This window comes from Solea senegalensis, linkage group LG14 (assembly GCF_019176455.1).
Source record: "Solea senegalensis isolate Sse05_10M linkage group LG14, IFAPA_SoseM_1, whole genome shotgun sequence".
Taxonomy (NCBI): domain Eukaryota; kingdom Metazoa; phylum Chordata; class Actinopteri; order Pleuronectiformes; family Soleidae; genus Solea; species Solea senegalensis.
In genome coordinates, this window is record NC_058034.1 from 1,474,380 (window position 1) to 1,502,261 (window position 27,882).

Here is a 27,882-nt window from a genome sequence, read left to right on the forward strand (position 1 = left end):
GTGTAGGACAAAGTAAGGGACTTTCTTCTTTAACTCCAACATTCAAATCAAAGCTTCAGGAAAACACCAAAAACAACACAACAGAAAAAATAAAAAATTACAAAACAAACAAAGAAAAGCAAAGAAATGACACAGTTCCTGATACATACATCTGTACAGTTGTTCTGAAGGTGTTCTAAAAGATAAAGATTTGTGAAATCACAGCGTACTGTGACATCTGACCACCAAAGTCCAACTGAACACATTTTCAGTCAGTGTGTCTTTGTGCTGGACGTAATAAACCTGAACCCAGTGACGTTGATGTTTGACGTCACAGGTCTACAACAGCAGTCTCAATCTGAGGTGAGAGCTGGTGAGTCAAGCAACGTTACGAAAGGGTAAGACTGAAACACAGGATAGCGGAGTAACAGAGATCACTGTAAGTGTGACTGTCTTCTCACCTTCTCAATGCCTGTGTGTATCTGCAGAGACTTGGACAAGACATCCGTCTTCTTCTTGGCTTCGTTGCTGAAGTCATCGCACACTCGCCGCAGCTCCACACATTTGGGTCGAATGGAGTCGACGGCGTAGTGGTTGCTTTGGATCAGCTGGTCGCCGTGCAGCGCATGGAGCTGAGCTTTCTCTAATGTCGGCTGAAACAAAAACATTTACTCACATGATGAAAGCAAGTCATGGCTTAACATTAGAAACTAAAAAAGAAATCAATATGTGTCAGAATAAAAGCCATTAGTTCTAAATGATTCAGTCCAATTAAAAATCAATGAGCATTTTTTATTCTATCTCTACAACTACAGAAAAAAGCTGCCTGCTTGACCAGCTTTGATATTTGGATGCTCTGTGATCTGTGATCATAATTATGATAAAACAAAAAGGAGCACAGAGCCTGAAACTGCTGAAACCTAACTGAATAAAAGCAGTGAATCTGTAACTAGATCACACACATTCAAAGCATATGATAATTTACTCCTTTAATAACTCATGTAAAATGGAGATTTACTTACTGAAACTAAGTAAATCTCCATTTACTCCCTATACAGAAACATCCAACTGTTGTGTGTGTTTGTGTGTGTACCTGAGCCTTATCTTCCAGTGTTTTAAGTTCCTTCAGCAGGTGTTCGACACGGGCCAGACAATCCCCAATGATTGACAAGCTGGCAAGACTGTCCATCAGACTGTCGAGAGACACTTTGACCTGGAGAAGATGGACAGACAGGAGGGAAGAGACAGAGATACAGAGAGCAAAAAGAGAGAGATAGAGAGAAATGGAGACACTGTCAACATATTTATCTTCTTAAATCCAGTCTCCATCTGTGTCACACACACACACACACACACACCTCTCTGAAGTCTTGCTCAAAGTGACGTAGCTGCAGACATTGTTCCAGCTTCAGATGGTGTTTACACCAGAACTGCTCAAAGGCATTGTCCGTCTCATCAAGCTGAGCCAAGAGCCTGAAAAACACACAGAAAAATGTTGTACTGGGCACCGTGAGGCAGCAAAGAAGGAAAGAAAGAAAGAAAGAAAGAAAGAAAGAAAGAAAGAAAGAAAGAAAGGAAGAGTCACCTCTCCACTGTGGTCTGGTTCTCCATCTCGTCTGGGTTGAGTTTGTGATTCTCAGACTTTGCTGCCTGATCTTTGATACAACCCAACAAAGTGTTTCCCTGCTTCAGAGCCAGCTTCAGTTCATCCTGTTAGACACACACACACAGATTCATAGAGTTTTAAATCTGATCCAGGGCCTGCGTGTCTGTGGTTGTGTGTTGTTGTATATATTGTATTCACCTTCAGGCTGTCGTGTTTGTCACTGTGCGCTGTGAGCAGGTCTTTGGTGCACTGGACGTCATTGGGCAGCTCCGTCTCTGCTAGGTCAGCACCAAACTTCTGTAACATCTGCGCTGTGGTTTTCACCGTCACTGCAAAGTTCTCTATGGCCTACGAAAAAAAATCCAAAAACACAGATCCATGTGTGAACCTGCAGCGTCCTCATCTGTTATCATCAGTGAAGTGAAGCTGAAGGGTTGCCATGGTTACTCACAGTTCGGTGGTGGATCCACTGACTGTGACAGTACTCCAGACTTCCTCCTAACTCCAGGGTCAGCTGACCTTTGTCCACGTAGCCATGAAGGTCCGACAGAGAGTTCAGCATCACAATCTGCACACACATTCATAGCAATGCAACACAACTTTATACAATTTCTGACAATAACACAATCATTCTGGTCATTTTACTTCATTTTACTTCAATGCTGCTATGACGCACACATTTCTCCTCAGAGAACAATACAATCGCAAATCCTGTCGCCAGAATCTGTTAAACATCAAGAGACAAACAGAAAGCATTGCACTGCGGACTACAGAATATCATATAGTATGTGTTTTAGCCAAGGGAAACAAAATTTCAATCCTCTGTATATACTGTGGAAACTGTACATATGTATAAATATATATGTATATATATGTATATATATGTATACATAAGACGCTTGAATCCATCTATCTGCCTATTTTATTCAAACAGAGCTTATGTTTAGATGGACAGAAATAAAAGTTTCCATAAATAAAATGTTCCTGTTTTTTTGGGACAATTAAGTAAATAAAAAGTAGCTTGGTGTTCATCATACCTTCATTTTAAAGTCATCTTTGTGCAGCTTGATGCCAATATCTGCTATCGCTCTCTGGAAGAACCTGGACGGCCTGAGCACCAGCACTAGCTGCAGGTTTCCTGGAAACGCCCCCTAAACAACACAACACAATAAACATAACAGTGCGTCAACAAGTGTGAACCACCTAAACATTTCTTTAAACCTGATTATATAGTCAACAAGTAACTAGAAAACAACTAGGGGTCATAATCTCCATGAGGGACCAGAAAGGTTAGTCATTTTTGTTAAAAAACAAGCACACAACACAACTGTGTGTGTGTGTGTGTGTGTGTGTATAGTAATAACAATAATAATAATAATAATAATGATAATTCAATAATAGATTGAACACTAGAGATGCAAAGAAAGTATTGTGTTGCATTACATAATACATGTTTATAAAGAATAATTATAATTTAAGTACCTGTACTATTGTATTTTCATTTTTTTACAGTATTACATATGAAGCGGTTTATTATGTACAGTTCATATACAGTCTGTTGGTGGATATAGATAATAGCTCCTTATTTGGCAGTCAGTCAGTTGGTGGATATAGAGAACAGCTCACTATTTGGCAGTCAGTCTGTTGGTGGATATAGAGAACAGCTCACTATTTGGCAGTCAGTCTGTTGGTAGATTTAGATAATAGCTCATTATTTGGCAGTCCATATGTATGATATAGTAATGTAAACAGCAGAGAACGTACAGCGATCCTCGACAGAGACGCCTTCACTGAGCTCCATTTGTCTTTCCGCCGGTCAATGATGATGATGAAGCCGATACTCGCAGCGTCCAAACTGGACACAGAAGAAGAGAAGACGTGAGGTCAACTGTTGCTTTTAGCTTCCTCTGTGTGTGTGTGTGTGTGTGTGTGTGTGTGTGTGTACCTGGGGATGCTGGTCAGATAAGTGATAACATTGTGGAAGTCGTCCTCCGGCACGTCACTGAAGCCTGAGTGTTCTGGGAAGGTGATGATGGGGGCGCCATCTTTCCCCCTTCCTCCTGTAACACACATTTTCCACCAAATAAACCCCAGCTTCATTTTCGTCAATAGTTGTACTTGACACATGAAGATCTTCAACCTGATGTGTGTGTGTGTATATATATATATATATATATACATTGTATCTCATGTGTTTTCTTTTCTCGTCTGTACAGCTTCTCTTCTCTTCAAGAACAGAATTGAGAAAAGGAACTGTGAGTTTCTGAATTGTCACAAGATGGCGACTTTGAGCTGGAAATGAGACTCAAATAAAGAGGGCAGTAAGTGTGTGTGTGTTCTCTCACCAAACACTTTTATCTTTTTAACCGTAACTTTATCTATTCTGTGTTACTTCTCTTGTCTGACATAAATGTCTGTTTCTTTATTTGTTATTTTTCTGTTATTTGGGGTCACTTTGAAACAGCTCTTTTGACACATGTAATCTAATAATACATATAAATGAGTTATTAATAACAGCAATAATAATAATAATATCAAGAATTACACTCTTTTATTAGTAAAGTCATTTATCACTCGTGTAGTTTCAAGTTAGATGCACTGGGGGGCAGCAACAACCTCTTGACCACCATAACCCTATTTTTAATGTAAAGTGAAACTTCTGCCTGTGATGGTTTTATTTACAGATATTTAAATCTGATCTGAAACTAAAATAATAATAAGTCAACTGACTGTAATAAGGAAAAAAAACAAAGGGGTTTAAATATGAAATAAAGTCTTATAGAAATATAAGATCAAAACAAAACAAAAGTGACTCAAAACAGGTTCACATGTGACAAAACAGTTTCAAGGGAAAATATATCAAACACACAGACAAACTTATGTAACCGTGGAGTCCATTCCGCTGAGACACAGCTTTCTGGAACCACTTGTTTTTTCGGCTGCTGAGACGACCGAGAGAAGAATGACAAGAATCCCAAGGAACCACATGAGCTGATGTGTCGCTGGTGGCAGCACATCTGGAAAGTCTGAGGGCACGGACCCACCTCCACTCCACCACCACCACCACCACCCATGAATGAATGCTGGGCTGGCAAAATAACTTTCCCAACAGCTGCATGACAACAGGCATTCTGTTCTCACTGACGTCAGTGAAGATTTATCACGTGCAGTTTCTCCAAAGTGAAAGATAAAGTCAGTAATTATAAAAGAAAATCCTGTATCCACCTCCTTAAACAGATCAGATTTAAACGGGTTCTTCCTTGGATCATGCCCCACCCCTAGGGAAATTTTATGAGACCTATTGTCTCCTTGTCAGAGATAATAAAAATAGAGAGCTGAAAACTAACCTTTAGGAGTCTTTAATGGTAGAACTGAATAAATAACCCATGTGTGTATAATCACTTTTTTATACCCTTAAACTCAGCCTTTTATGTTGTACTTTTTACTTCAGGCAAAGGCCTTGCATCACAGTTGCCGTCTTTCACGACCATGTTTCTACAACAGCCAAACAAATTGAAGAAGAAGTCTACTACACAATCAAAGAAGAATGACATCCTTTATGGTCTGTGAAGGCCACCATAGTTCCCTGATGTGCTTTGTGCGGAGGAGTCCTCGGTTTGTTAGTCTCACCAATAGATGTCACTAATTCTCTCACACTAGTCCTCAAACACTTTCCGCAATGAAATAAAAAAGTATGTTGGAGAAACCCCAGGTCATGTTCAGGGGGAATGAAAGTGTTTGCTCAGTGAAACTGTACACTGTGTACAAACTCTGACATCAGAGAAACTCCTTCAGGCATTTATGCAGACATCACAGGAAATTAAAAGTAAACAAAGGGAAATCAATGTATTTGTTCAATGTGGACCAGCTGTTTTTCTCAAAACAAAGTCAATGAGACGTAAACAGACAAACAACTAACTAACATTATAGTTCTTTTCATGATTCTAATCAATCAGACTTTTCATTTACAAACACGGGGCCACTCAAGGTGGGGACAATGACAGCAGGACAGTAAGGGGACAGTGGAATAGAGGGACAGTAAACCAGTGGTTGATGGGACAGCAGGACAGCCAGGCAGCTGGACATAAGGACAGAAGCATGGGGAAAAGTGGGACAGTAGAACACGGGGACAGTCTGAAAAAAAGACAATGGAGTGCAGTACGACAGCAAGATTAGGACAGTGGGACAGTTTTGCAGTGGAGCAATGGGATGCCAGTTGGACAGCAGGACAGTGTAAAAGTTGGACTGCAGGGACAGGGATCATGTTACATACCTGAGAGCAAGGCAAACTGCCGATGGAGCTGCTCTATGATGTCCACTGCGAGCAGGGGCCTGATCTCCTGCTGCATGATCTCATCTGTGAAAAAGACACACGCATCAGCTACACAACGTAAAACTGATGATGTTCAGAAAACCATTCCTGATCATATGATGATAATCATGAAGAGGTCAGAAAATGGCATCAAGCAGAGAAGACACTGCACAACCTGAAGATTATACTGTATGTTCAAAAAAGAATCGACAGTATGTCAAAGTGACGTCATTATGAAGTCAGAAAATGATGTCATACTGTAATCATTTAGTAAAGGGGTCATTTTTGCCAAGCATTAACATCGGCGACAAAATCTGCAGTTTACTTAGATTTAGATTAAATCTAAATGATTTAGATTTAATCTAAATGTAAATGATCTAGATTTACAGTAGATTTGGATCAAATGTGAACAAAAACTCCCTGAAAGTTTCCCCTCTTCTACTTCACGACAGTTGGGGTGGACCTCACTACTGCCTCCAGAGGTTATCAGAGACATAATAACATAACAGTCTTGCTGTCAGTCTTTTCATTTCTATTTTAAAACTGTACGTTAAACAGGAATATCCACACAAGATGAATCTTGTTGTTTACTTTTCAAATTAAATAATCACACAATGAAGATGTTTCTCAGCTGTTCTTGGGTCGCATTTATATGATATATATATATATATATATATATATATACATATACATATACATGTGTGTGTGTGAATGTACAGGAAATGAGAACAAAGCATCCTCAGATTTGTCTGATTTGAGACTGTGGTCTGTCAATGAGACCCACTCTGGTTTCAGGGTTAAACATGAAGCTTGTGAACAGACGTTTCTCTGTCAGTGAGAATAAAGACGAGCTTCAACACTGGCTCTACCTTGTTACTTGGGTCATTTTGCATGATGGTGCATTGACTGAAAATGAACTGACTCAATATCAATGCACCTCTGTTCTTAGTATCTGTGTCTGCTGACTGACCCAAGTTTTTAAAAACAGAGTTTATCACACAGACAGTGATTTATTCACTGAAGACTATACACACTTTACTGCTGCAGCTGTTTGTTTTTTTAAATTGTTGTGAATTTTCCACAGAGTTAATAACGATAGAAGATTTTTCATCAAAAATAATCAAATAATAAATCATATAATAAATGTTAAGTGGGTATAGAGCTGTGACAGCTGACATCACACAATCCCATTATGCAACACTAAGAACCAAAACAATGTCTTTTTGGCAGGAAGCGACGCTGTTCACATCCGTAGACACCTGTATTCAATATATACAAGGCAAATATGTGAGGCAACACCTCTCTGTACTGGCTGTTTTCATAAAAAGTGAAGATGATGGACAGCTGTCGTGCACCAGGACGCAGAAGCAGTCTGAGACTAACAGGAAAGCATTTCACCCACTCACGAAAGATACCAAGGACAGCAGAGGTGGATCACTGTGATCACTAGTGTGATAAAGAGTGATGGTACAGTTATTACTTCATATCAGGTACTGAATCACAAGGCTGATTTTGGGGAAGTTAAGCAGAAATGTAACTTGCCATGAAAGCACATGTTACTGGTGCTACAGGTGGACTAAAATGTCAAGACTTACTGTACTTTGAGACACACTATGACATTGATAAAACCTGTATTCTATTTATCAAATACATATATTATATATATATTATAAATATATATATTTATCAAAGCGAAGGACACAATCATTGTAAATCATTGTTAAGTTTCCCTTAAGTTTCCCCTGAGCTACTGACTGGGAAGCTGAGAATCTGGACGATAACTTGTGTAAGTGTTCTCCTGAGTTGAATGTGGGAAAGTTTATCAGAAAGTTGCTCCAGCTGTTTCCAAACTCATGCAACGCAAAAGGAGGTGTTGTAAGTGTCAGATATAATCAGTCCGGCAGGTTTAAAGTGATTTAAAGTGTGCAGTGAACTCTTAAAGCTTGAAACAGGCACTGTTCATTTTTCAGAAGCTTTTCCTGCCAATATGGTAGTGTGAGATACTGAGCCATCTGGAGCTCTATACCTGGGATTTTGAACACGGTTGAAGCAGCTTAATAAAGTTATTAGCATAATTCCCATTGGTAGTGGTTGTTCTGCACTCCTCTAATGTTAAAACTGTGATATCATGAATGCACCACAAAGTCACACTTTGGTCCCTCTTTGAATCAATCTTTCCACTGATCCAAAAACCCATGTCGATCAGAGCCAGAGCTGATAAATCGCCACATGCATTGCGGGGTAATTTGACCTGGTGGTGAATGCCAATTAAAAACATTCTCACTGAATCATTTAAAACTTTTTTGTAAGTGGGAATTGGGTTTTAGTTTGACTCTAAACTGACTGAAGATTAAACTGAATCTCTGTGAAAGTTGTGTAACTGTTATTCACGGGAGTGGAAATGAGTGGAAACAGTGAGCTAAGCAAACATAAAGGTGTCACTGCATTGTGTATTCATCTCCAATGATCTGTTTGTATTTTTATTGTTATTCTTGAGTACACTTTTTAGAACGAGGACTGATGAGATGCAGCCGCTTTTATAGAATGAACAGCAGTAGAATACCTGCTGCCTCACATATGAATATAAGGGGTGGGGCAGCTAAATGACTTGTAATGTAATATAATATATTGAAAGAGTCCTCTGGTCTTACCTCACACTTATTTCTGTCACGTCATATAAACTCTACTTCCCTAATGTAAACTATGTTTTATTTAATCTAACCTGACATGAGACGTATGTGAGGGTGTGTTTCCATCTCTGGGTGGAATTCTGAGGGACAGTCTGTGTCAAAAGTCACTCTCCACCCCGTCTGTCTGTCCATATGTGGGCGTACAGCAACACAAACAGCGTGTTTTTAAGTTGAAACATTGTCCTGTGTGCAGATGGAGCCTGATGGCACTATGTCTTTGTCTTCACCCAAATGAACCAGACTACACGTATGAAGAGAGCAACACTTTTTTATCTTTGAACATGTAACATGCGTGTAAATCAGCTCAGCTCATTAATGAAACAAGAAGAAGAAAGAAGCCACTGTGACGTCAGACAGTAAAACACATGACTTATTCTCTGCTGAGATGTCAGGGGTCTCATCTCCATGGTAACACTGATGGTGCAAACACGCGCTCACACCCTCCATCTACACACACACACACATCATCTGTCTGAGCAGCAGGATCTCACACCCTGCCACTGTTCACACCGCATCAGCATGCACACACTGAACCACTTTCATCCAACTATTTTTACTTTGGAAGCAAAGGGTTTAGTTTAATTGAACTGCAGTCAAACAAAGAGCAACTGCACACAGCTCTCCAGTCAAACAACAGCATCATTTTGGCTGGTCCACACAACTTTAACAGGCTTTTTGAGGATTAAGACCTGGTTTTAGAGTAAGGGTTAGAATTAGGTTTAGGTTCAGGTAAGTTAGAGGCTATGGAATGCATTATGTCTTTGAGTGTCCACAAAAAGAATTCAGCACTGTGTGGTTTTGTGTGTAAAAGAAAATCCTTATCACTGTACGACAGTACGAATTAGAATAATCATGTGTGCGGATCACTCTGCTTTTGATCTTAATGTCCACATATAACAAATGACTGTTTGTTATAAAAGTCTTCAGTTCTCTGTGAGTCACACCATGTGAATATCTTCTTTACACTGAATATCAATCAGAGGTCAGCACGTGTCCAAAGTCCCACAATTTACACAAGCATATGGTGTTTAACTCTTTTCTAACAGGAACTCTGGGTAATGTCCAGAGATTAGGGTTGTTGTTCACATACAGTGGGAGAGTATGTTCACAACAACAGAATCCAAGAGAAGGCGCAGACGGCGTGGACTATTTGGAGTTTTCTCCCGCTGTCTTCTCACATGTGACACTAGCTGGAGATTAGAGTAAAGGAGCTGGCAGAAGAATCACTGGAGTGACCTCTGGAGACCCAACACACAATCCCTGGAATTCAGTGCATGTCCATAAGCAGCTAATATAAATGATATACTTTATGTAACTTATGATATACACTACTTTATATCACAAATACAAATCAAATCAGTTGACTAAGCCCATCTCGTGTTACCTGGCAACATGTGTGTGTCTGAAAACACAAAGAAGTGTCGATGAAAGGTTTTCGAAGTGAATTATTCTGCTCAAAAACTCAGTTATTCAGCTTCTTGTCTCCACCCACCCCTGTGCTGCTGCTGTGTACACACAAACGCTCCCTCAGTCAGGTCTGATTGTAATGCTTGACAGAGCAATACTATCAACAAAGAGAGGCAGAATAATAAAGTTACACACCGCAGCTCCAACCTTCACTTCCACAACTCGCCTTATAGAGTTTTCTCTAAAAGATCTACACAATTGAACATTCAAGAGGCCTTCAGATAAAAAGCCTTCTCTAGAACCAGTGTTTGATTTGTCCATTCTGGGCTACTGTAAAAACATTGTGGTATAAGAGAGAGAACTCCATAGAAACTGCTGTGTGTCATTTCTGTCGCCAAAACTCTGCTGGTGTTGCTTAAACGGCATCGTGTGGACTCATTTGACAGCAGGTTTGAAAGCAGCGAGCATTTGTTTGTATTTAAAAGTTATGCTCTACAGGATTAAGACCAGAGAAGTGCTTTAATATCCGTCCATTTACATTTCTACAGAGCAGAACAGTGAGCTAAAGCCAAAGAAGACATTAAAAACACAAAAAAAGGAAATAATTAGCAAGTCAAACTGGCCGAGCAGCAGAATGTGATGGAAAACCCCAATGAAATGGAAACATGATGACACTCGGCAGACAGAAATAAGTGTGTCTCTGTGTGTGTGTGTGTATATGTATGTGACATGATTGTTTACAGTGTAAATCTGCTGCTGTGTTTAACTTTGTTGCTTTAAATCGGGTGGATCACACAGAGGCAGACACCGCAGTGACAACAGAATCTTCATGTGTGCTTAAAGTTTTCAGGTTACCGATAATGTGTTTGGCGCGTTCCATCTTAACTCCTCCCTGGCTTCAACAAAGGCACAGACATGGATGTAAATCCCTCCAGGAAAAGCAGTAATCCAGTTTAACGAAGGTAATCTCATGGTGTCTGACTCCAGTGAAGGCAACACTCCATCTTCTTCATCATCACTTCATCATCACCTCGGGCTTCTGCTTCTTGGTGTTGTTTTTTTTGTTAGCTCTGTGTCTTGGCATCATACTCGAGAAGACAAAAACAGCTGGAGCAGTGTCTGAGCTGTGTGTTTGAGCAGTTACATGTGTCTGTGGTCAGTTTTTCCAGCTGCAGCGAATCAGCCAATGAGAAGAAAGAGAGGGGGCTGAGTCTGTGTGTGTGTGTGTGTGTGTGGAGCTGCCAAATAAGAACAGCCTGTGGAAGTAAAGTTTATGGACCACATGATGGACTCAAGTGCATCTTTTACCAGATTTACATTAAATCTATTTAACATTTAAAACACCCGCATCTCTAGTTGTGTATGAAGTTACAAATAGCCGTCCACACATATTAAATATGTTGCTATACATGTTTTATAATCTGTTGTGGAGTTATATGTACCTATACATGTTACATATTTAGTTATACATGTAGTTACACATGTTTAAAATGCAGTTTTTATATATACATGCAACACATGTTGTAATCCGTGTTGTTAAACATGTCATTATATACTGTATGCTGCTATGTTTCCCAATAATTCATGAGTTGCTGCATATTGTTAAAATTGACCTCTATCAGTGTAGGCTTCACCGTCTTTAATGCTGTGATATGTTTTCAGTGTTTGTGTATGTTGTGTATGTTCCTGTTCTCAGAAAACCTTTGAGTCGTTAGTGGTCATTTCCTCAAACATGAGCCTCCATGAAGTGTATAACCTAATAAATGAGGCTTTGTTACAGGAACCAAGATAATCTGCTCAGAGCCGATTGTGCTGCTGACTGACTCTCACATGTTCACACAGTTCTCACAGCACAAAGTAACCAAGTAACCACAAACCTCTGCCTCCCTGTGGTGGAGTCACATTGATAGAGCTCTCTGTCTCTCTGTCTCTCTCTCTGTCTCTCTCTCTGTCTCTCTCTAGGCTAATCTCATCCAGGGCCAATGAATTCAAACCATTAAACAACTGAGGTTCAATCATGATATTATTGGATTTATTGAAAACTGCCACTTAGTTCATTATTTATTTGATTTACTTAGAGTGTGAGAACCTATCCCACGCACACACTGTGCTGTGTATTATTTTGGGGGTGATCATTCCTCAAGCTCCAGGAGGGGAGGGGGTCGAGGGTTCCTATTGGTCATCAGGAAAAAGGCGTCAGTGCAAGAAGACAATCAGAGGATGTCTAATGACAGGATCTGCTAAAAACAGGTCTCTCTCACACACACACACACACACACACGTGCACTATTCTAATGAACGTTATTACTGCCTCATAAAACACACACTCCTGACAAACAGGCACATGCCAGACAATGTTTTTGCTGCAAAACAAGTCTGAACCCACAAGAGACCCACACATACACATGTGTAATCATCCCCGTGCTATGCAACAACATGTGCACGTCCTGTACTGTATGTGAGTGTAATTGCCTTTGTTGTGTTCCATGTCACACTCAGAGGTGTCATTCAGGTCAAGAAGAAGACTATTTTTAGTGCGTGGTGCCTTGGTCCCGCGAGACAGAGACAAGTTGCTGCAGCACGGCTTGCTGATGTGTTTTTAATTAGATTTGATTAAATTGTGACTCAGACAGTTACAGTCAAATTTCCTCAGTCTAAAATGAAGTCAACAAAGCCACTGTAGCACACATGTAAACTGTGGCTCACATTTATGTTTGGATGAGGTAAGATTTTCACCAGCAGTAACTGATATGTTCACAATTAACACTTGAACTGTTAAATGACAATAACATCAACTAAGGGTGCGGCAATAATTCAATTAAACATGTGTCACAACATCATTTTCTTCTATATTAATGTCATAAAAAAGGCTTCAAATTATTAATATCAATATAATAAGTGATAATTGAGTTTGTTGTTTTCTGTAGATAAAACACACAATTCATTAGTTTTATTTTTCAAAACTTTTTATCATGTGACATTCTATTGTGATAATTATTGATAGCAACTGGTTTGAAAGTTTTTATCATGATAATGTTTTGGGCCATATCGCCCAGTGCTACAGTACTTCAGCTGTTTCTGAGATAAAAAATGAAAAACATTCTGCGACATTGGAACCATCTGACCTATTTTTATCCTCCGCAGGCTACTTGTCTGACTGCATGGGACAATGTATAATTCTTGTTTTTCACTTTTAAATGTGAACTCAAATATTATACTCAAGTATTTTCTCTCCCTGGTGCAAAATGTAGATATTAGGGATATATATGGATTATTTGGGGCCATTTTAAGTTTGAGTTTAAAAGCATATTAAATTGCATAAGGACACATTGTCCGCAGAAACCAGGAGACATGCTGTTTACTGCTTAGGTCATTTTATCACGGTTGATTGTTGTGATTACAACTGAACAGGCACCACTTCTACTATGGCAAGCACGTCAGTAACTGCAGGTCAACAATGACACAACTGTGCAGAATCTAAAGTTACAAAAAGTGTAAAACATTTTCATTTATCATGAAACTCCAGCAGCAGGAGAGTAAAATATGTTATACTAGGGTTCTTAACTGTCTCAGACACGTGTCAGAGAGAATACTGAACATGTACATCACTGTTGTTTATTAACAGATGGACACTTGATGCTGAGCAAGTAAACTTACCCATAACCTGTGTTTGTGTTAATGTAGAACAGTGGGACACAGTTTCATTCACATTCTTCTGAAGGAAATATTCAGCACAAAGGGATCACAACACTCACAGTGTTAAGTACTTGGATTAAACCTTCACTGGAAACACTGCTGGTCTTTGAACACATCTTCAGATGAATGTAGTGATTGAAGTGAGTGAAGTGAAGTGAGTCAGTAAGCCTGCGTGCTGACTGGTGCTGAGTTACATATACTTTGAAACTTTAATGAGAAACCAAGCTGCTCTGGGCTTTTATTCTGGAGGAGTCCGTGTGAGCAGGGCACAATATAAACTGCTGAGTCAGCACAATGTGATTGGTAATCTGCTTGTTCAGTTTCTTTTTATTGACTCAAGCATATTTACTGAAATACTGATGCTGTTCCTGGATGGGGGAGAGCATCATCAGCAACAACCTTTTTCTGACTCAGGTCAAAGGAAATAACTGCCAACAATAAAACAACACGTGTAATCTGTCATCACACAGGTTCTGGTTTTCTGTTTGATGTAAAACTGTAAATTAAATCAAGGTAAAATAGTTTCTGCTTTGTGTGAGTGGACAGAAAATGCTGTATAACTCGCTAACATACAGCCCCGAATATCTATTTTGTTTGTGTATCTCATGAAAATTCCATTATCATCATCATCATCATCATCATCTCATGCCTTTGTCAAACATTCAGTACAAATAAATGAAAACGCTGCAGTTTGTGACTAGTGCTTATACAGCTCAACAGTCTGACACAGGAGTAAAACATTCATTATCATCCGTAATACTCTAGTCATCCAAGGTCAACTCACCACAAGCTGTGAGATTATGACACACAACGTTAAGTACTTCTACTGATGCTACAAATCTGTATGACATCAACTTCCTTTAACAAAAGTAATGTTTTTGTGATACTTCTTCACAATCCTCAGGTGTAAAAGTGAATCACATGAGGACAAGGTTCAGCATTACCGTGTTCACATTGAACGCAACACGAACGTGCAGCCGTATCATTTCTGTGCAATTCGAGTCACTACATCTGTGGATATGATGGATGGGAAGTGCACAGAAGTGAAATAGCAGAGGCTATTTCTTTTCCATGGCTAAACTTCCTCTGATTGCTGCTCTTTTTAAACTTAAATTAAAAGTGCGCTAGAGCCCTACTATTACTATATAATACAACTTGTGCTTCTTCTGAGAAACCATCACAACGTCATTTTGCAATAATCATTTTGATATTCCAACTTGCATGTGTGACACGACAACACATTTGACCCTTACAGCTATCATCATCATCATCATCATCATCATCGAGCTGCCCACCTGGCATGATGCCTCTTTGACAAACGTCTACAGCGTTCTTTCAGTGTGACTGCACAGTAACAGTCCACAGACCACAGAGCCGCCATGATTTCCCCTTCACACAAACTATAATATACTGCAACACTAACATTAGCAACAAGGTTACATTTAAGAAGCCATAGATCAGTGGGAAATGAATTATGGGATGTATGGTTCTTTTACTCTTAGTATAATTACATTCAGCCTTGTAGCTTTCATTGGAGGAAATGAACGAAACCAGAGCTGTTCACAAGTTGGGTAGAGGCTGCAATGCTCTATTAGGCCTTAAACTAAAACTTCACACAGGCTCTAGTAACTAAAAGCAAAACACAGACGGACATGCGTAGTGGATGGATATGGACATACTTTGTCGTACAGCAGACTCAGTCTCCTGACAGACTCCCAGGAGGTGGAAGTACGACTCCATCTCGGCCGCAGAGATCCGTACGGTGGAATAAGCTCGGCCATATTTACCACAGTGTGGACAGATGGACGGGAGGCTCAGTGATCGCAGCCTGTCTTGAGCATCCATGTCCAGTCACACAGTCTCCACCTCATTTCATCTGAGAGGAGCCATTGTGTGTGTGTGTGTGTGTGTGCGTGTGTGAGCGTTTTCCTCTCTACTGCATCTACAGTATATGAAGCCTGGCCGCTGCTCTGCAGCAGAGACAACCGCTGCCTCACAAACACACACACACACACACACACACACTCACCCACAGCTTCTTTCCCCTGAAGCAATGCCACTGCAGCTCTTCCTGCACGTGTGTCCCTGTAGGACAACGAGCTGCGTCTCTACTCCTCTGTCATAATCTCTGAGATAGAAGGTAAATCCTATTAACATTTACATATGACCTTCCCTTCCCTGTACAGTCTTCCCTGTATTAATCATGGGGAAATTATCCTGATCAAAGTAATTACAATTCACAAACAATAATTATTGTTAAGTGAATATTTAAAGGTGAAAAATATTAATCTTAAGTAGTCACTGAAATATGATAAATTGAGGCCCTGGAATGACTGGAAAGACAAAGGCTCCCCCTTGTGACACTTCTAAATAAAGCACTAGGACTGTATGTTGACTGTTCATTTTCACTTATGTGTATTATTCACGATTTTCCCTATTCACGATTATTCAAACAATAGAACACCATGATCGACTTATTGCTTTTCATCATCCAATCCCTCGTTCACATGCCTATATATATATATAAATACAATAATATATAATATAAAAACTGAAATAGTTGTGTTTAGCACTGCCACTTGTACAATATGGAGCTGAAGGTTGGCCGGACCATTGTCTTGTGATCCTCTTCCTCTCTGACCCCCATTTCCTGTCAATCACTGTCTTTAATGGACAAATTCAAAGACAGTAAAATGCCCAGAGAATAAGCAGAGATTTGCACATGTGACACGTCTCACTCTCAGTGACCTTTGGTGTGAGTCACAGGGACAAGTCCCAGGGTTTCCTCAAGTATTTGAAAATCAATTGTGAAAGACAGAGGGTGTAGGAAAGAGGACATGTCTCAAATATGATTGCACTGTTTGGAACAAGTTCAGAGTTGAGCTACAGTTACAGTTGTGTGTGTGTTTGTGTGTGTGTGTGTTCACTTGGCAAAGTATTAATAATACAATATGTGTATGTGCAAAACATTGTAAAAGACTCATTCCACCCCAACAATGGTCCCTGCCCTATGTGACACATTGCAGAGCCATGAAAGCACAAACAAATAAGCTTTTATCCCGTAGCCATAAGTGCATTATAGTTTCTATTTAAACCTATATTTTCTAAAGTCTGTTGACAGCCACCTAATTTCATTGTACTTGCACAATAACAGTGAAACTACAACTAACAAATATATTCATAAACGATTATCTTCTGGATGAATCCAGTATTTGTTTGGTCCATAAAATGTCAGACAAATATTGATTGTTGTTTCCCAAACCTCGCAATTATGATGAGAAAATGTGTTTGTAAAACTGAATAATCAACTATCAAAATAAGACAATTAATTTAGAAATTGACAAATGATCAATGAATCGAATAATCATTGCAGCCCAAAAAAAAGTAAAGTTTATCTATCGGTGGCCTGACTTTGAGTTTGCTGGTGTCATGTATCAAAAACATGGCATTTTGGACAGATTTGACAGCTGCAGGAGACCATTGAAACATTATTATCACAAGTTTGAGGGCAACATGAATGGAATTTAGGTGACTGATTAAGAAGGTGATGCCTGGATAATGATATACAGCCTATTAAGGACATTTTGTATTCTTTCAATAGACAAATATTGTAACGAGTCATTATATGATCTTCTTGAAATGCATCAGTAATGACAGAATTGCTGGATTGATGTACCTTTCGTTATTATCCACCACACATATTGATCACTGTATCAGGATTTTTACTGCAATTTCCACATCTATATACAGTAAATACTACCTGTCCTGTACACTGTATATGTTTTGCATTACAACACATTAAAGGACATCAAATAAAGTGGTGCTGCTCATGTCCCAGATTTTCCCTCTAACATGCTGTACGTCAATGTACAGAATGTCCCCCTGAGTGCAGGAGACTTCAGAGGGACAAATACTCCTTTCAGACATGTAGAGTCAACCTCACACAAAACATCATGACCAACTCTTTCTTCATCAAACTCATTAGATACACTAAGTGTGTCCATCACACACACACACAGTGACAGATTGTGACACTAACTTACATATTACAGATCCCATGTTGCTGCTGTTCCTGCTCTGAAGTAATCCACACACAGCGTAGCAGCTAAACCAGCGCCCAGTCCAATGTCCACAGCAACATAACACACAGTCACACACACACACTCACAACAGGTTCAGCAGAGACACCACAGTCCAGTCCACCTTCAGTACTGCAGGATGAGGACAAGCCCTTGTCTTTACTGAGACTGACTGAGGAGACAGGGGAGTGTGTGTGTGTGTGTGTGTGTGTGTGTGTGAGAGCGAGAGAGAGAGGGGGGACAGGGGTCTGAGCCTTGTGACCAGCTGAGCGGCTCAGTTCTTTCCTACCATAGTTTAGACAATTATTCTTAACAATACTCGGTTCAGACAGCAGGAACTTTCCTTCCCGTCTGTCCCCCCCCCCTTCCTTTCCCCCATGTGTCTTCATGTCCACATGTTGTGGACACATTCTCTCAGTCAGTCACATAATAAAAAAAAAAATGGCACGTTTGTGATAAAACATGTTGTACCATGTCCTCCAGACAAAGACACACTGTCCATCCTCTGTGAATGTGTCCATACACACGTTGCAAACTTCCATATTGTTACTGTAGATTTAAACTGTAAGAGTGGAAATTCAAAAATAGAAATTAAAATGTTTTATATTTTACATTTGGTTGTGATTCTTAATGCTTATTGATTGATTCCAAGAATTTACTGAGCAAAATAACAAAAATCTAAGTATAAATATAAAATATAAGAAGAGCTAACAAAAATGAGCAAGAGAAAAAGTTATATGTGTATGCACAAACACACAGTAGATAAAACTGCACAGTGGGATGTTGTGCTTTTATAAGTTGTTTGAGTTTAGTGACCTCATGGCTTGAGGGACGAAGCTCTTCCTCAGGCGTTCAGTCCTGCTCAAACTGTTTGTGTATGATCATGCACTGCCTGTTGTAGATGTCCTGAAGGCAGTGCAAAGATGCCAGTGTGTCCATCTCCTCCAGGTAGGCCTAATGTCGTTGGAGATCAGACCTATCACCACTGTGTCATCCCCGAATTTCACAATGGTGCTGGAGCAGTGAGTAGCTCTGCAGCCAGTGCTGGAGGTGTACATGTCTATCCTCACCGCCTATATGGTCTGCCAGTTAAAATGTTCAGGAAACACTTGTATAGTGTACGGCGACCAATCATTTCATCTCATGTAGCGTGCTATAATGGAACAACAGCCGATGCTGCACGACAGCCAAACAGAAAGACGGGCATGTACAATCATCATCAGCAGCTGACTCTACATACAAACAGAGACAGCCCTCAAACAAATGTAAACATGCTGAATCTAAATATGAATCAAGCACAAACAAGCATCACACACACCACTTTGGACAACATGTTCATTTGGGTTCTTGTTCTCTAAAGTCAGACGCCACTTCACTCTAGTGACAATGATAATCAGCTGATCCGTGAGGAAAGGTAAAAACATCAGATGTGTGTCGACCATTGAGAAATAATGATATGATAATGATTGCTACTCATATCAATATGAAACAAAATGCATGTCAGTCATGTTATATACCATTTCTGATGGAGAGAATTAAGAATATATATACCCCTCATGTGTCTGAAGGCACAGAATCATCCTATGGCATTGACATTAGCATCTAGAGCAAGTTGTAATGAGTCATTTCTGACCAGACTAGTGACCCCCAGGTCATTTGAGTTTGAGACCCCTGATCTGGTTTCCTAGCAACAACCCTAATAAACTGACCCCCCTTCTTCCTTCCACTCCTTCCTCCTCCTCCCAACCCAGCAGCCTTTCTGAGGCCGGACATATGTCACAGGCCTTTTGTTGAAAATAGAATTTTTTTCTATAATAAATCAATAGGCTCATTGTCTGTATGTGACACACACACACACACACACACTCGTACAAGTATGGTCCTCTTATTTAGATGGAGTAAACACAGGTGTAAAGTTGTATAAAACTACACAAACCAAAAGGGAACAGAAAACAACAGGAAATCAACAACAGACAGTGTGAAAAGAGCTGCTATTCATTGTATTTAGGTCGTTAACTGCCCCTTCATCTATAATATACATATACATATATATATATATATATATACATACTTAAAGACTGTACTATCCGGCTGAGGGAAGCTCGGTCTATTTTTTGCTGTATGATTTTCGATGAAATTAAACATTCCTAGTAATCCTTACAGAAGTTTAGCTACCTGCTTTATTTCTGCACTGTTGTTCTCTTTGAATCAAGGAACCTGCTCAGTGTGATGAGTAGAATTCAATGTAAGGTTCAGTCGATGGCCTTGTGCCTTCCTGCTACTGTGTGAACAGATCGTATCAAACTGAAACAACAGCACAGGAAGTGATTCATGGAGGCACTGTGCTCGGTCACACAAATCACTTGTACAAACAAAAGCACACGTGTCATGAAACACACACATTCTTATCATTTTATGATTACATTTGATTATCGGAGTTTTGCCACAATGTGACTAGTTTGTTTAAAAGTCAGAGACAGTGATATCACTGGGTATGAAAGGAAACATTATTTTGAAATAAAAGAAACACGCATAAGCATGTTTTCTTTCAAAATAGTGGACTCTCAAACCTTCAAATGTATGATTTACTGTTTGCTGTAATGGTACATGTTAAGTAAGTAACCCAACTTTGAGAATAGATTAACGGCGATAATTTTCTTATCGCGCGATAAGAGTCTCGCGTTAACGCAGCACGTTAACGCCGTTAACGGCCCAGCACTAATATATATGTATATACACATACGTATGTTAACTTCTTTTATGTAGAATCAGCAATATCACCACCAGCTGTGACTTAAGAGTCACCACAGTGACAGTGGAAAGAGGCACAGGTGATGGCAGCAGGTGGCACAGGTGATGGCACTGACACAGGTAACAGGTAAGACAGGTAACAGGTAAAGCCTGCTGCTCTGTCAAAGAATAACTGCGAGTGGACCACCAGCTAATTTGACCTTGGTTCACACATGAAGGTCCACTGTGGCCCACCGGATCAGTTCTATTGTTCAGCTGCGTTGTTATTGTTATGAACATGGTGGGACGGCTGGCCAGATTCCAGCTGACAGAGAGTAAGACAAAGGACACAGCGACCCCTCCCCACCAACACCCTTGTATCAGAGACAGGAAGGGGAAGCAGAAAGAATACAGCTCTGACGTCATGACAACAAAGAATGGGGGGGTTGGTGGGAGGGGCCTCTGGGTAATATTACAAACCCAGAGCAGCTATCGGACAGTGTGTAATTTCCTCATCGGGCCAATGTTGTGTGTCCAATCAACCCTAAGAGCCTCTATGATCATGTTACAGACAACAAATAATAGAATTTATAAACAGTAATCACTTCTCTTTTATTTTCACAGTATGTAGTTGCTGCCACTCTCAGTGAAAACAGCAGAAAACCTAGTTATATGACATTGAGACAACACACTGGATAACTAGTAGTACTCAATATTTCCTTCCCCATTCTGATGTTTCATCTGGGGTTGACTACAGCAGATATGGGTAAACCAAATCACATGGGCTTTAACTTGATAAGTAAAATGTCAATAAATATGCAATTGCAATTATTTTTGATTCGCAATATGAGAGTGAATGGTGATTGAATTATTCTTATTTTCATCCTACATCACATATTTAAAATGAGCACAACAACATTTGTCATGCCATATTAATTAATAAATGTGACAATGAATTATTATTATGTGTTTTCACAAATGGATTATCTTTTGATTAAAATATAAAACTGACTATAAATATAGAATATATTTATATAAAGCTTTATTTATATAAATATAAATAAAGCTACTACATATTTTATAATTCATCAATTTATCTGTTAATGAATTACTAAAGATTGTCAAAAACCTCTTTGGAATTCTTGAAACTGGATAATAATGGGTTTATTTGGTATTTTTACATATATAGAGTAAAGGGAAAAGGGAAAAGATGGAGCTTTGAGAATCTATTTTTTTTAACTTATTTTTGAGATCAAAATTAAAAACTGAAAATCTCCAAGATCTCAACAATCACTCCTTTGATATCAGTCTGTTCCTGACTCTGTGTGTGTGTGTGTGTGTGTGTGTGTGTATTGCTTCTCGTTACAACAGTGGCATGCTTCAGTGAGACATGAGAAGCCATTTTCAAGCAGCACAGACACTGGTGAATTATTTATTAGTTGAACTCAAGAATTCTGGGAAATTACAAGACATGCTTTTGCTGTGACGTCACCGGCCACCAACATCAGAGACAGCGAGTGCAGTGAGTCATGTTACGATCAATGACGGAGTTAGTGTAGCAGTGAGGATTTGTGTGAGGAGGTGGAATAAATTGTTGTGATGTATGTATTATCTATCATAGGAAAATGTATTATCTTCTACCACTTTATCCTCCACATGCGAAGTCTATCATTACACAAGTTCTTTTAAATAATGTGAGAGGAGCGCTGTGAAATCTTTAAAGATTATTTAAAGAATACGTAAAGATTAAGATTAAAGATTAAATTCTCTCCTGGGTTGAATGACTCTGCAATAGACACAGGTTTATTTTAGCTTTATTTTGATTATGCCTTTTAATAATATGATAAATAATATTGCACTTTTCATATATAAAAGGCAGCTCACGGTGCTTAACAATACAAAAATAATAAAGCATAAAATAAAGGATGAAGTGCATCCTTTTCAGATTGAAAATTGAAGCAGCAATCCAAAATGTTTGAGTCACTCACCTTCTTGGTGGGTCGGCCTATGTTTAATAACCAATTTATACCTGCTTATTTTGGTGTACAAGAGGTATGAGAGCCCCATGTCACTGAAGAAACATTAGTAATAGCTGTTGGGACATGAAGCAAATTAAAACGTCACTAACGTCAGCTTTCAACGTTCATTTGATTTGTATCTAGAGCTATATGGTCAGTCTGGGAAATGTGCTTGTTTTAGTTGAGTGAAAGTGGAAAAATGTATCATAACTGCACGATCAATGAAGAATCAACATCAAAGCGAGTGGTCATCAACAGGACCAGAAGGGAGGAGCCAGCATCTTTAAAAGAATACGATAAATCACCTCATCAAGAGACATTTAGTTTACTGTATGTTGTGACCGGATGAAGGTGAAAGGTCACAGTTCAGTGTCAGAATGGTCGGTTATGAGCTCTATGTGACCTTTTCTTAACAATGTGAGTGTTTGTACGTCGCTGACTAAATACGGCGACCGCTGGCCGCAGTCTGATGTGAAGTGGTGCGAACACACGAACACACGTTTGCTGACTTTATCCGGCACATTAGCTTCATATATAAAATCCTCTGTAAAACACTGTGCAGCCACCAACAGCACACTTGTCCCTCCACGTTGACATAATACCGCTCTTCCTCCCTCGCCTGCACTCTCGCAGGGACAAGGTGGAGCTAAGGTGGAGCTCTCCAAGTAAACTTACTGGTGGGGCGGTAACATGAAATGCGCATGCTGCCGTCATAAGCGCAGGGAATTCAACATGGAGTGTTTTATCGCCTATACTTACACTAAGGGGGACCACGAAAACATGACTGAGTATTCTTTTTCCACACTTTGGCGACTGGTAGGGCCTCCAGAGTCCCAAATATAAGTATTAAAATGGTTAAAAAGTTGATTTTGCATAATATGTCCCCTTTAAAGCATGTCTGTGCTGTGGTCCTGTAAAGTGAAGCGAGTCAGCTCTCTGCTGGTTAGTGAGCTACACTGATCAGATCCTTCAACACCACCACCATCATCATCACAATGTTCACTCTGCTCTCTGAACTTGTTTACAACCACACATTGTTCTTTCTCTCACACACACACACACGCACGCATGCAGGCGCGCGCGCACACACACACACACACAGTTTAAGTGACTGGCTTATACTACACAAGCACTCTAGGTCTGGGGTTAATCTGTAATTCTACAAAAATACAAACTAACTAACTTATTAACAGCCGGTAATGGGTAAAACCATGACCTTCTACATGAAAGTGATAATAGTTTCCACTAAAAACAAAAGAAGTCAATAAGTAATGATAATATATTTGTTTATTAAAACTAACCCTAACCCATAAGACAAGATGGTAAATATCCCCTGAAGCTTCTCCACATTGAACTAACAGTCGGTCACTAACCACCAGCAGATTCCAGATTTGTATCTTCAGGGTTGTTTAACACTTGTTAAACAGAGAAACATTTCAATAGACTGTACATGGATATGATTTTTGTACACAACTGCACAAGCACACTTGGATAGTTGACACATATAAACGCTGAGAATGTTTAACCTTAGATGTGTAAAAGGTTTCGCTCTTCAAAAAGTGTTTGAACCCTTTAACTCATGAGCAAAAATGTTAAATCAGCTAATACAAGTATTTATCTTTAAATATAGTACAATATTTTTTACTAGGATAGACTTTTAGTCATATCACATACGTGTCTTAGTGCAGTCACACATAATCATCTAATCCAGGGCCATACTTGATAATGTGAAGATTATTTTAATAGGAACATTTACATACCCGCAGGCCGGACTCTGGACATGCCTGATCTATGTGATCTGTGTGTAAAAAGCCATAAAACTGATCACAATATGTTCAACATCGTCGAGTAAGAGACAATTTCCGAATGTAAAAATTTAAATTGAAACTCTTTAACAACAAGAGAAACAGTTGGATAGACCATGTGGTGAGGTCATGTTATTGAAGTGCTCACACAAAAGTCAAACGTTAGCATCTATAGTTTGATGTCAGCTCCAGCTCCATGTTATCTTATTGCCACAGTGATCAATCACAGTACATTGCATTTATATTCATACAAAAACAGCAGCAGCAGCAGCAACAACAGCAGCAGCAGCAGCAGCAGCAGCAGCCATGTTGGGTAGGAAATGAAGAAAACCAATAAATCAATTCAGGGACTCGCGCTTAGCAAAAGCTAGCTCAGTTTCCATGGTGACGGTTTGCACAGTGCCCCCAACACCCACCCACCCTCACAGAGCTGCAGTGCTATAACAGGAAGTGCAGTGATGGAGGAGGCTGAGCGAAAGTCTCCAGCGTGGCACATTGACCTACTTCCCCAGCTGCCGGGAAACGACCCGGACACAGAACGGGAAGAGGAGGAGGAAGACGACAGGGGGAGGAAGGAAGATGGAGGGAGGAGAGGGAGATGAAGAGACGATGGGGAAAAGGACGAGTGGGAGAGAATGAGAGACGAAGGAGGGGGCGATGAGAAGGAGGGAAAGGTGGCAGCAGGAGGAAAGAAGCAGGAGACAGGTGGAGACAAGGTGACATTAAAAGGATAGAACTGAAGCAGATAATAAAAATAAAAAGAGTATAAATTATATCCAGTCATTTAAAATACATTAACTCCAATCTTTAAAGGGAATCCTTAGATCAGTATTTTTTTATATGCCATTCCTAAATGCTTTGCACCAATCTCGCAAGACCGCCACTTTTCAGATGCTTTAATATTCTAATTGTCCACTCAAGAGGACATTTTATTTGTTTGTATCTTCCATTGTCCCACAACAACATCTTATCACTGTCTTCTTTAACCAAAAACAGCATGGATGCAAACTGCCTGATGATGTGCTTATAGGCTTTATATTTGGAACAAGAACAGATTTTTAAGGTTTGAGTTTCAATTATCTGCTACAACTCTACAGTACAGAACTGTGTGGTCATAAAAGGTACATTACTATAACTACTTTGGGGTCAAGGTTTAAATTTAACTTTAACATTAACATTACAATAATGCACCAGGTTAGAGAGAACCACATTTGGTAAAAGTGATGCATTCTGTGAAAAACTGTGGTATGGACACTGAAATATCTCTAAATGAATAAATATTTAAATTCATTTAGAAATCATATTGAATTGGGACGTTGTAAATCACAATCCAGTCAATATCCAGCCCTACTAATAAAAGATATAGTATCACAAGAATAAAACTTAAATCAGTGCTTCCTCTGTTGTGTCCTGGAGACATTCTTTCTTCCTCCTGTTCCCATGTGCAGAGCATCCTTCCGTGTGCATGCCTCCTCACGCAGTGGTCCTGATGAGAGGACGTGATTCCCTGCAGCTCTCTGATCTGCTCAGCTCTGCTCTTCCCCTCACATTCTGAATTCAAGGAGGCACAACCATGTCCTCCAGTATGTCCTCCACTAAACACTCTCTAGCAAACCACAGGGGGACAGTTACGGAGAAGAAAACACTCAGTTTCTATGTCTCATCATTTTCCCCAGAGGAGAACAAACAAAATCTCTTCACCCTCTTGCCGTCTGAAAAACACAAAGTGGAAACCACGTATGACTTACCGACATGAGTGATGACACACTGCACCCTCTGTAGCAGCTCCTGGACCGACATCTCGTCTTCTCTGAGCCAGCACAGCATCTCAGGGTGTGTGCAGCATCCACTCTCCTCTCCGTCTCTCCCTCTCTCTCTCTCTCTCCGTTGCCACGCCTCCTCTTCACACCCTTCCCCGACTTTCGCTTTGCTCCCCGTAATCCAGCTTTCTGTACCGCGCTCTGCCACTTCCTGTTGTAGTTTTCTTTAATTATTCCTCTTCTATTGAGCCTCTCTGCTTCTTATAAATCCTCAGGATGATTATGATGATGCCACTGCCAGCCATTCAGCAACATAGGAAACCTGTGAATAACAAACAACAACGAAAAGTAAGTGTATTAGCACAGGTGAAATAATCAGCCATAGAATCACATAAACATGCAGCCAGTGTTTAACAGGGAGTTTATGTATCAGTCAGTCAACCAGAAAACAATAGATAAAAGAAAACAGCACCAAATAGACAAAGAGGAAATCATTAACAGACAGTTTGGTAGCAAATGTGTGAGTTTCAGTGGAAAAGAGCAGCTTATCTTTTTCAGACCTTTTCATGACGCTCCAAAATGTTTTCTCCAAGTCAAAACACAACAATCCTCTCAGCAAAAAAGGGCGGGGAAAAAAAATCAGTTTTAAACACGAGGATAAATAAAACTAAGAGGACGAAAAAAAAGAGATGCTCCTGGTTTTATTGTTTATGTTTCTGTAGATCCAGTTCACTCCCTTCACAGGGACACTCCTCAGGAAAACACTGCTGATGCTGTGATGATGCTCTCTTTGATATAATAAAGGAGATGAGTCATGGGGGGAGGATGAGGGAGGAGGGGGCAAATCACAGGCTGCTATACCTGGAGGGAGGGAGGATGGATGGAAGTGGTGGGGGTTAATAGGCCCAAGAGGGAAATCCTGGAGAATGGACGTTTGGCTGCATGTGGATCGGAGCTATAGAAGTAGAGTGACTGATTTTATAACATGTAGGAGAAATATCAGAAATGAATGTTCCTGAGTCACTGTGAAGCATCTGCAGTTCACCACTGTTATATCAAGAAGAGAACAGACAGAGACGAGCCTCGAGCATCGTCATCTCTCCTCATCATCGCTGATCCTGCTCCTCAGTTTGACTCCAGCAGAGAGACATTAGCATCTCTCATATCACAGCCTCCTGGGACTGAGGAGGAGAGAGAGGCCGTGCTGCTGACAGTCCACCATTTCACAGACATCTGTACACATTTACACACACACACACACATTACTGCTCCTGCCCCTGCCAGACAATTATGCTTAGAACAAAGAGCCACGTGGGTTCGGCGTCTTTCTGGCTCTACAGCTCACAAACCTTCCTGAAAACCTGAGAGCAGAACAGAGCATCAAGAACTACCTTTTTATTTTAGCTTTTACTTTAATTATTCATCCCTTTACTTACATTTTTGGTTCACTCTTGTCAATTTATTTTATGTCATTTTATTTTGTTTCTATCAACCCCAATCTTTTAATTATAGCTTCATTGTGACTATATACATTATGCATCCAAAACAAATTAACATTAATTTAAAAAAACAAAAAACATTCAATAAATAATCTGTGTAGAGCTGAAACTAATCATTTTCTTCATAATCGATTAATCTGTCGATTATTTTCTTGATTAATCTAGAATGACAGTGTTTGTCATGTGTAGCACATTTCATTTGCGGTGTCAGCACAAAGCAGTACACACAACCACACAAACATGTTTACACTTGTCTACTTGCATGAAGATCAATAGCATTATCTTGTACATTGTCAGCAGC

The 27,882-nt window shown here is 39.8% G+C and overlaps 1 protein-coding gene across 9 annotated transcripts in view; it reads right to left on the minus strand.

Moving 5' to 3' along the window:
• The window catches only part of mcf2l2 (MCF.2 cell line derived transforming sequence-like 2), a 70,882-nt gene extending 44,025 nt beyond the window's left edge, over positions 1-26,857 (minus strand). For 3 of the 9 annotated variants that reach the window (XM_044044786.1, XM_044044779.1, XM_044044777.1), the window contains exons 1-11: positions 15,370-15,669; positions 5,859-5,942; positions 3,531-3,645; positions 3,350-3,440; positions 2,623-2,736; positions 2,037-2,153; positions 1,784-1,933; positions 1,565-1,689; positions 1,338-1,452; positions 1,073-1,192; positions 441-632 (exon numbers count right to left, since the gene is read on the minus strand). In XM_044044786.1, coding sequence (XP_043900721.1) covers positions 441-632; positions 1,073-1,192; positions 1,338-1,452; positions 1,565-1,689; positions 1,784-1,933; positions 2,037-2,153; positions 2,623-2,736; positions 3,350-3,440; positions 3,531-3,645; positions 5,859-5,942; positions 15,370-15,535 — 1,389 coding nt within the window. In that variant the 5' untranslated portion in view covers positions 15,536-15,669. Of the gene's footprint in view, positions 1-440; positions 633-1,072; positions 1,193-1,337; positions 1,453-1,564; positions 1,690-1,783; positions 1,934-2,036; positions 2,154-2,622; positions 2,737-3,349; positions 3,441-3,530; positions 3,646-5,858; positions 5,943-10,849; positions 11,171-15,369; positions 15,671-24,277; positions 24,316-26,070; positions 26,405-26,642 lie in introns of those variants that run through there. The other 6 variants (XM_044044785.1, XM_044044782.1, XM_044044778.1 and 3 more) reach the window with 5 other exon arrangements.
• Between the last annotated feature and the right edge of the window lie 1,025 nt (positions 26,858-27,882).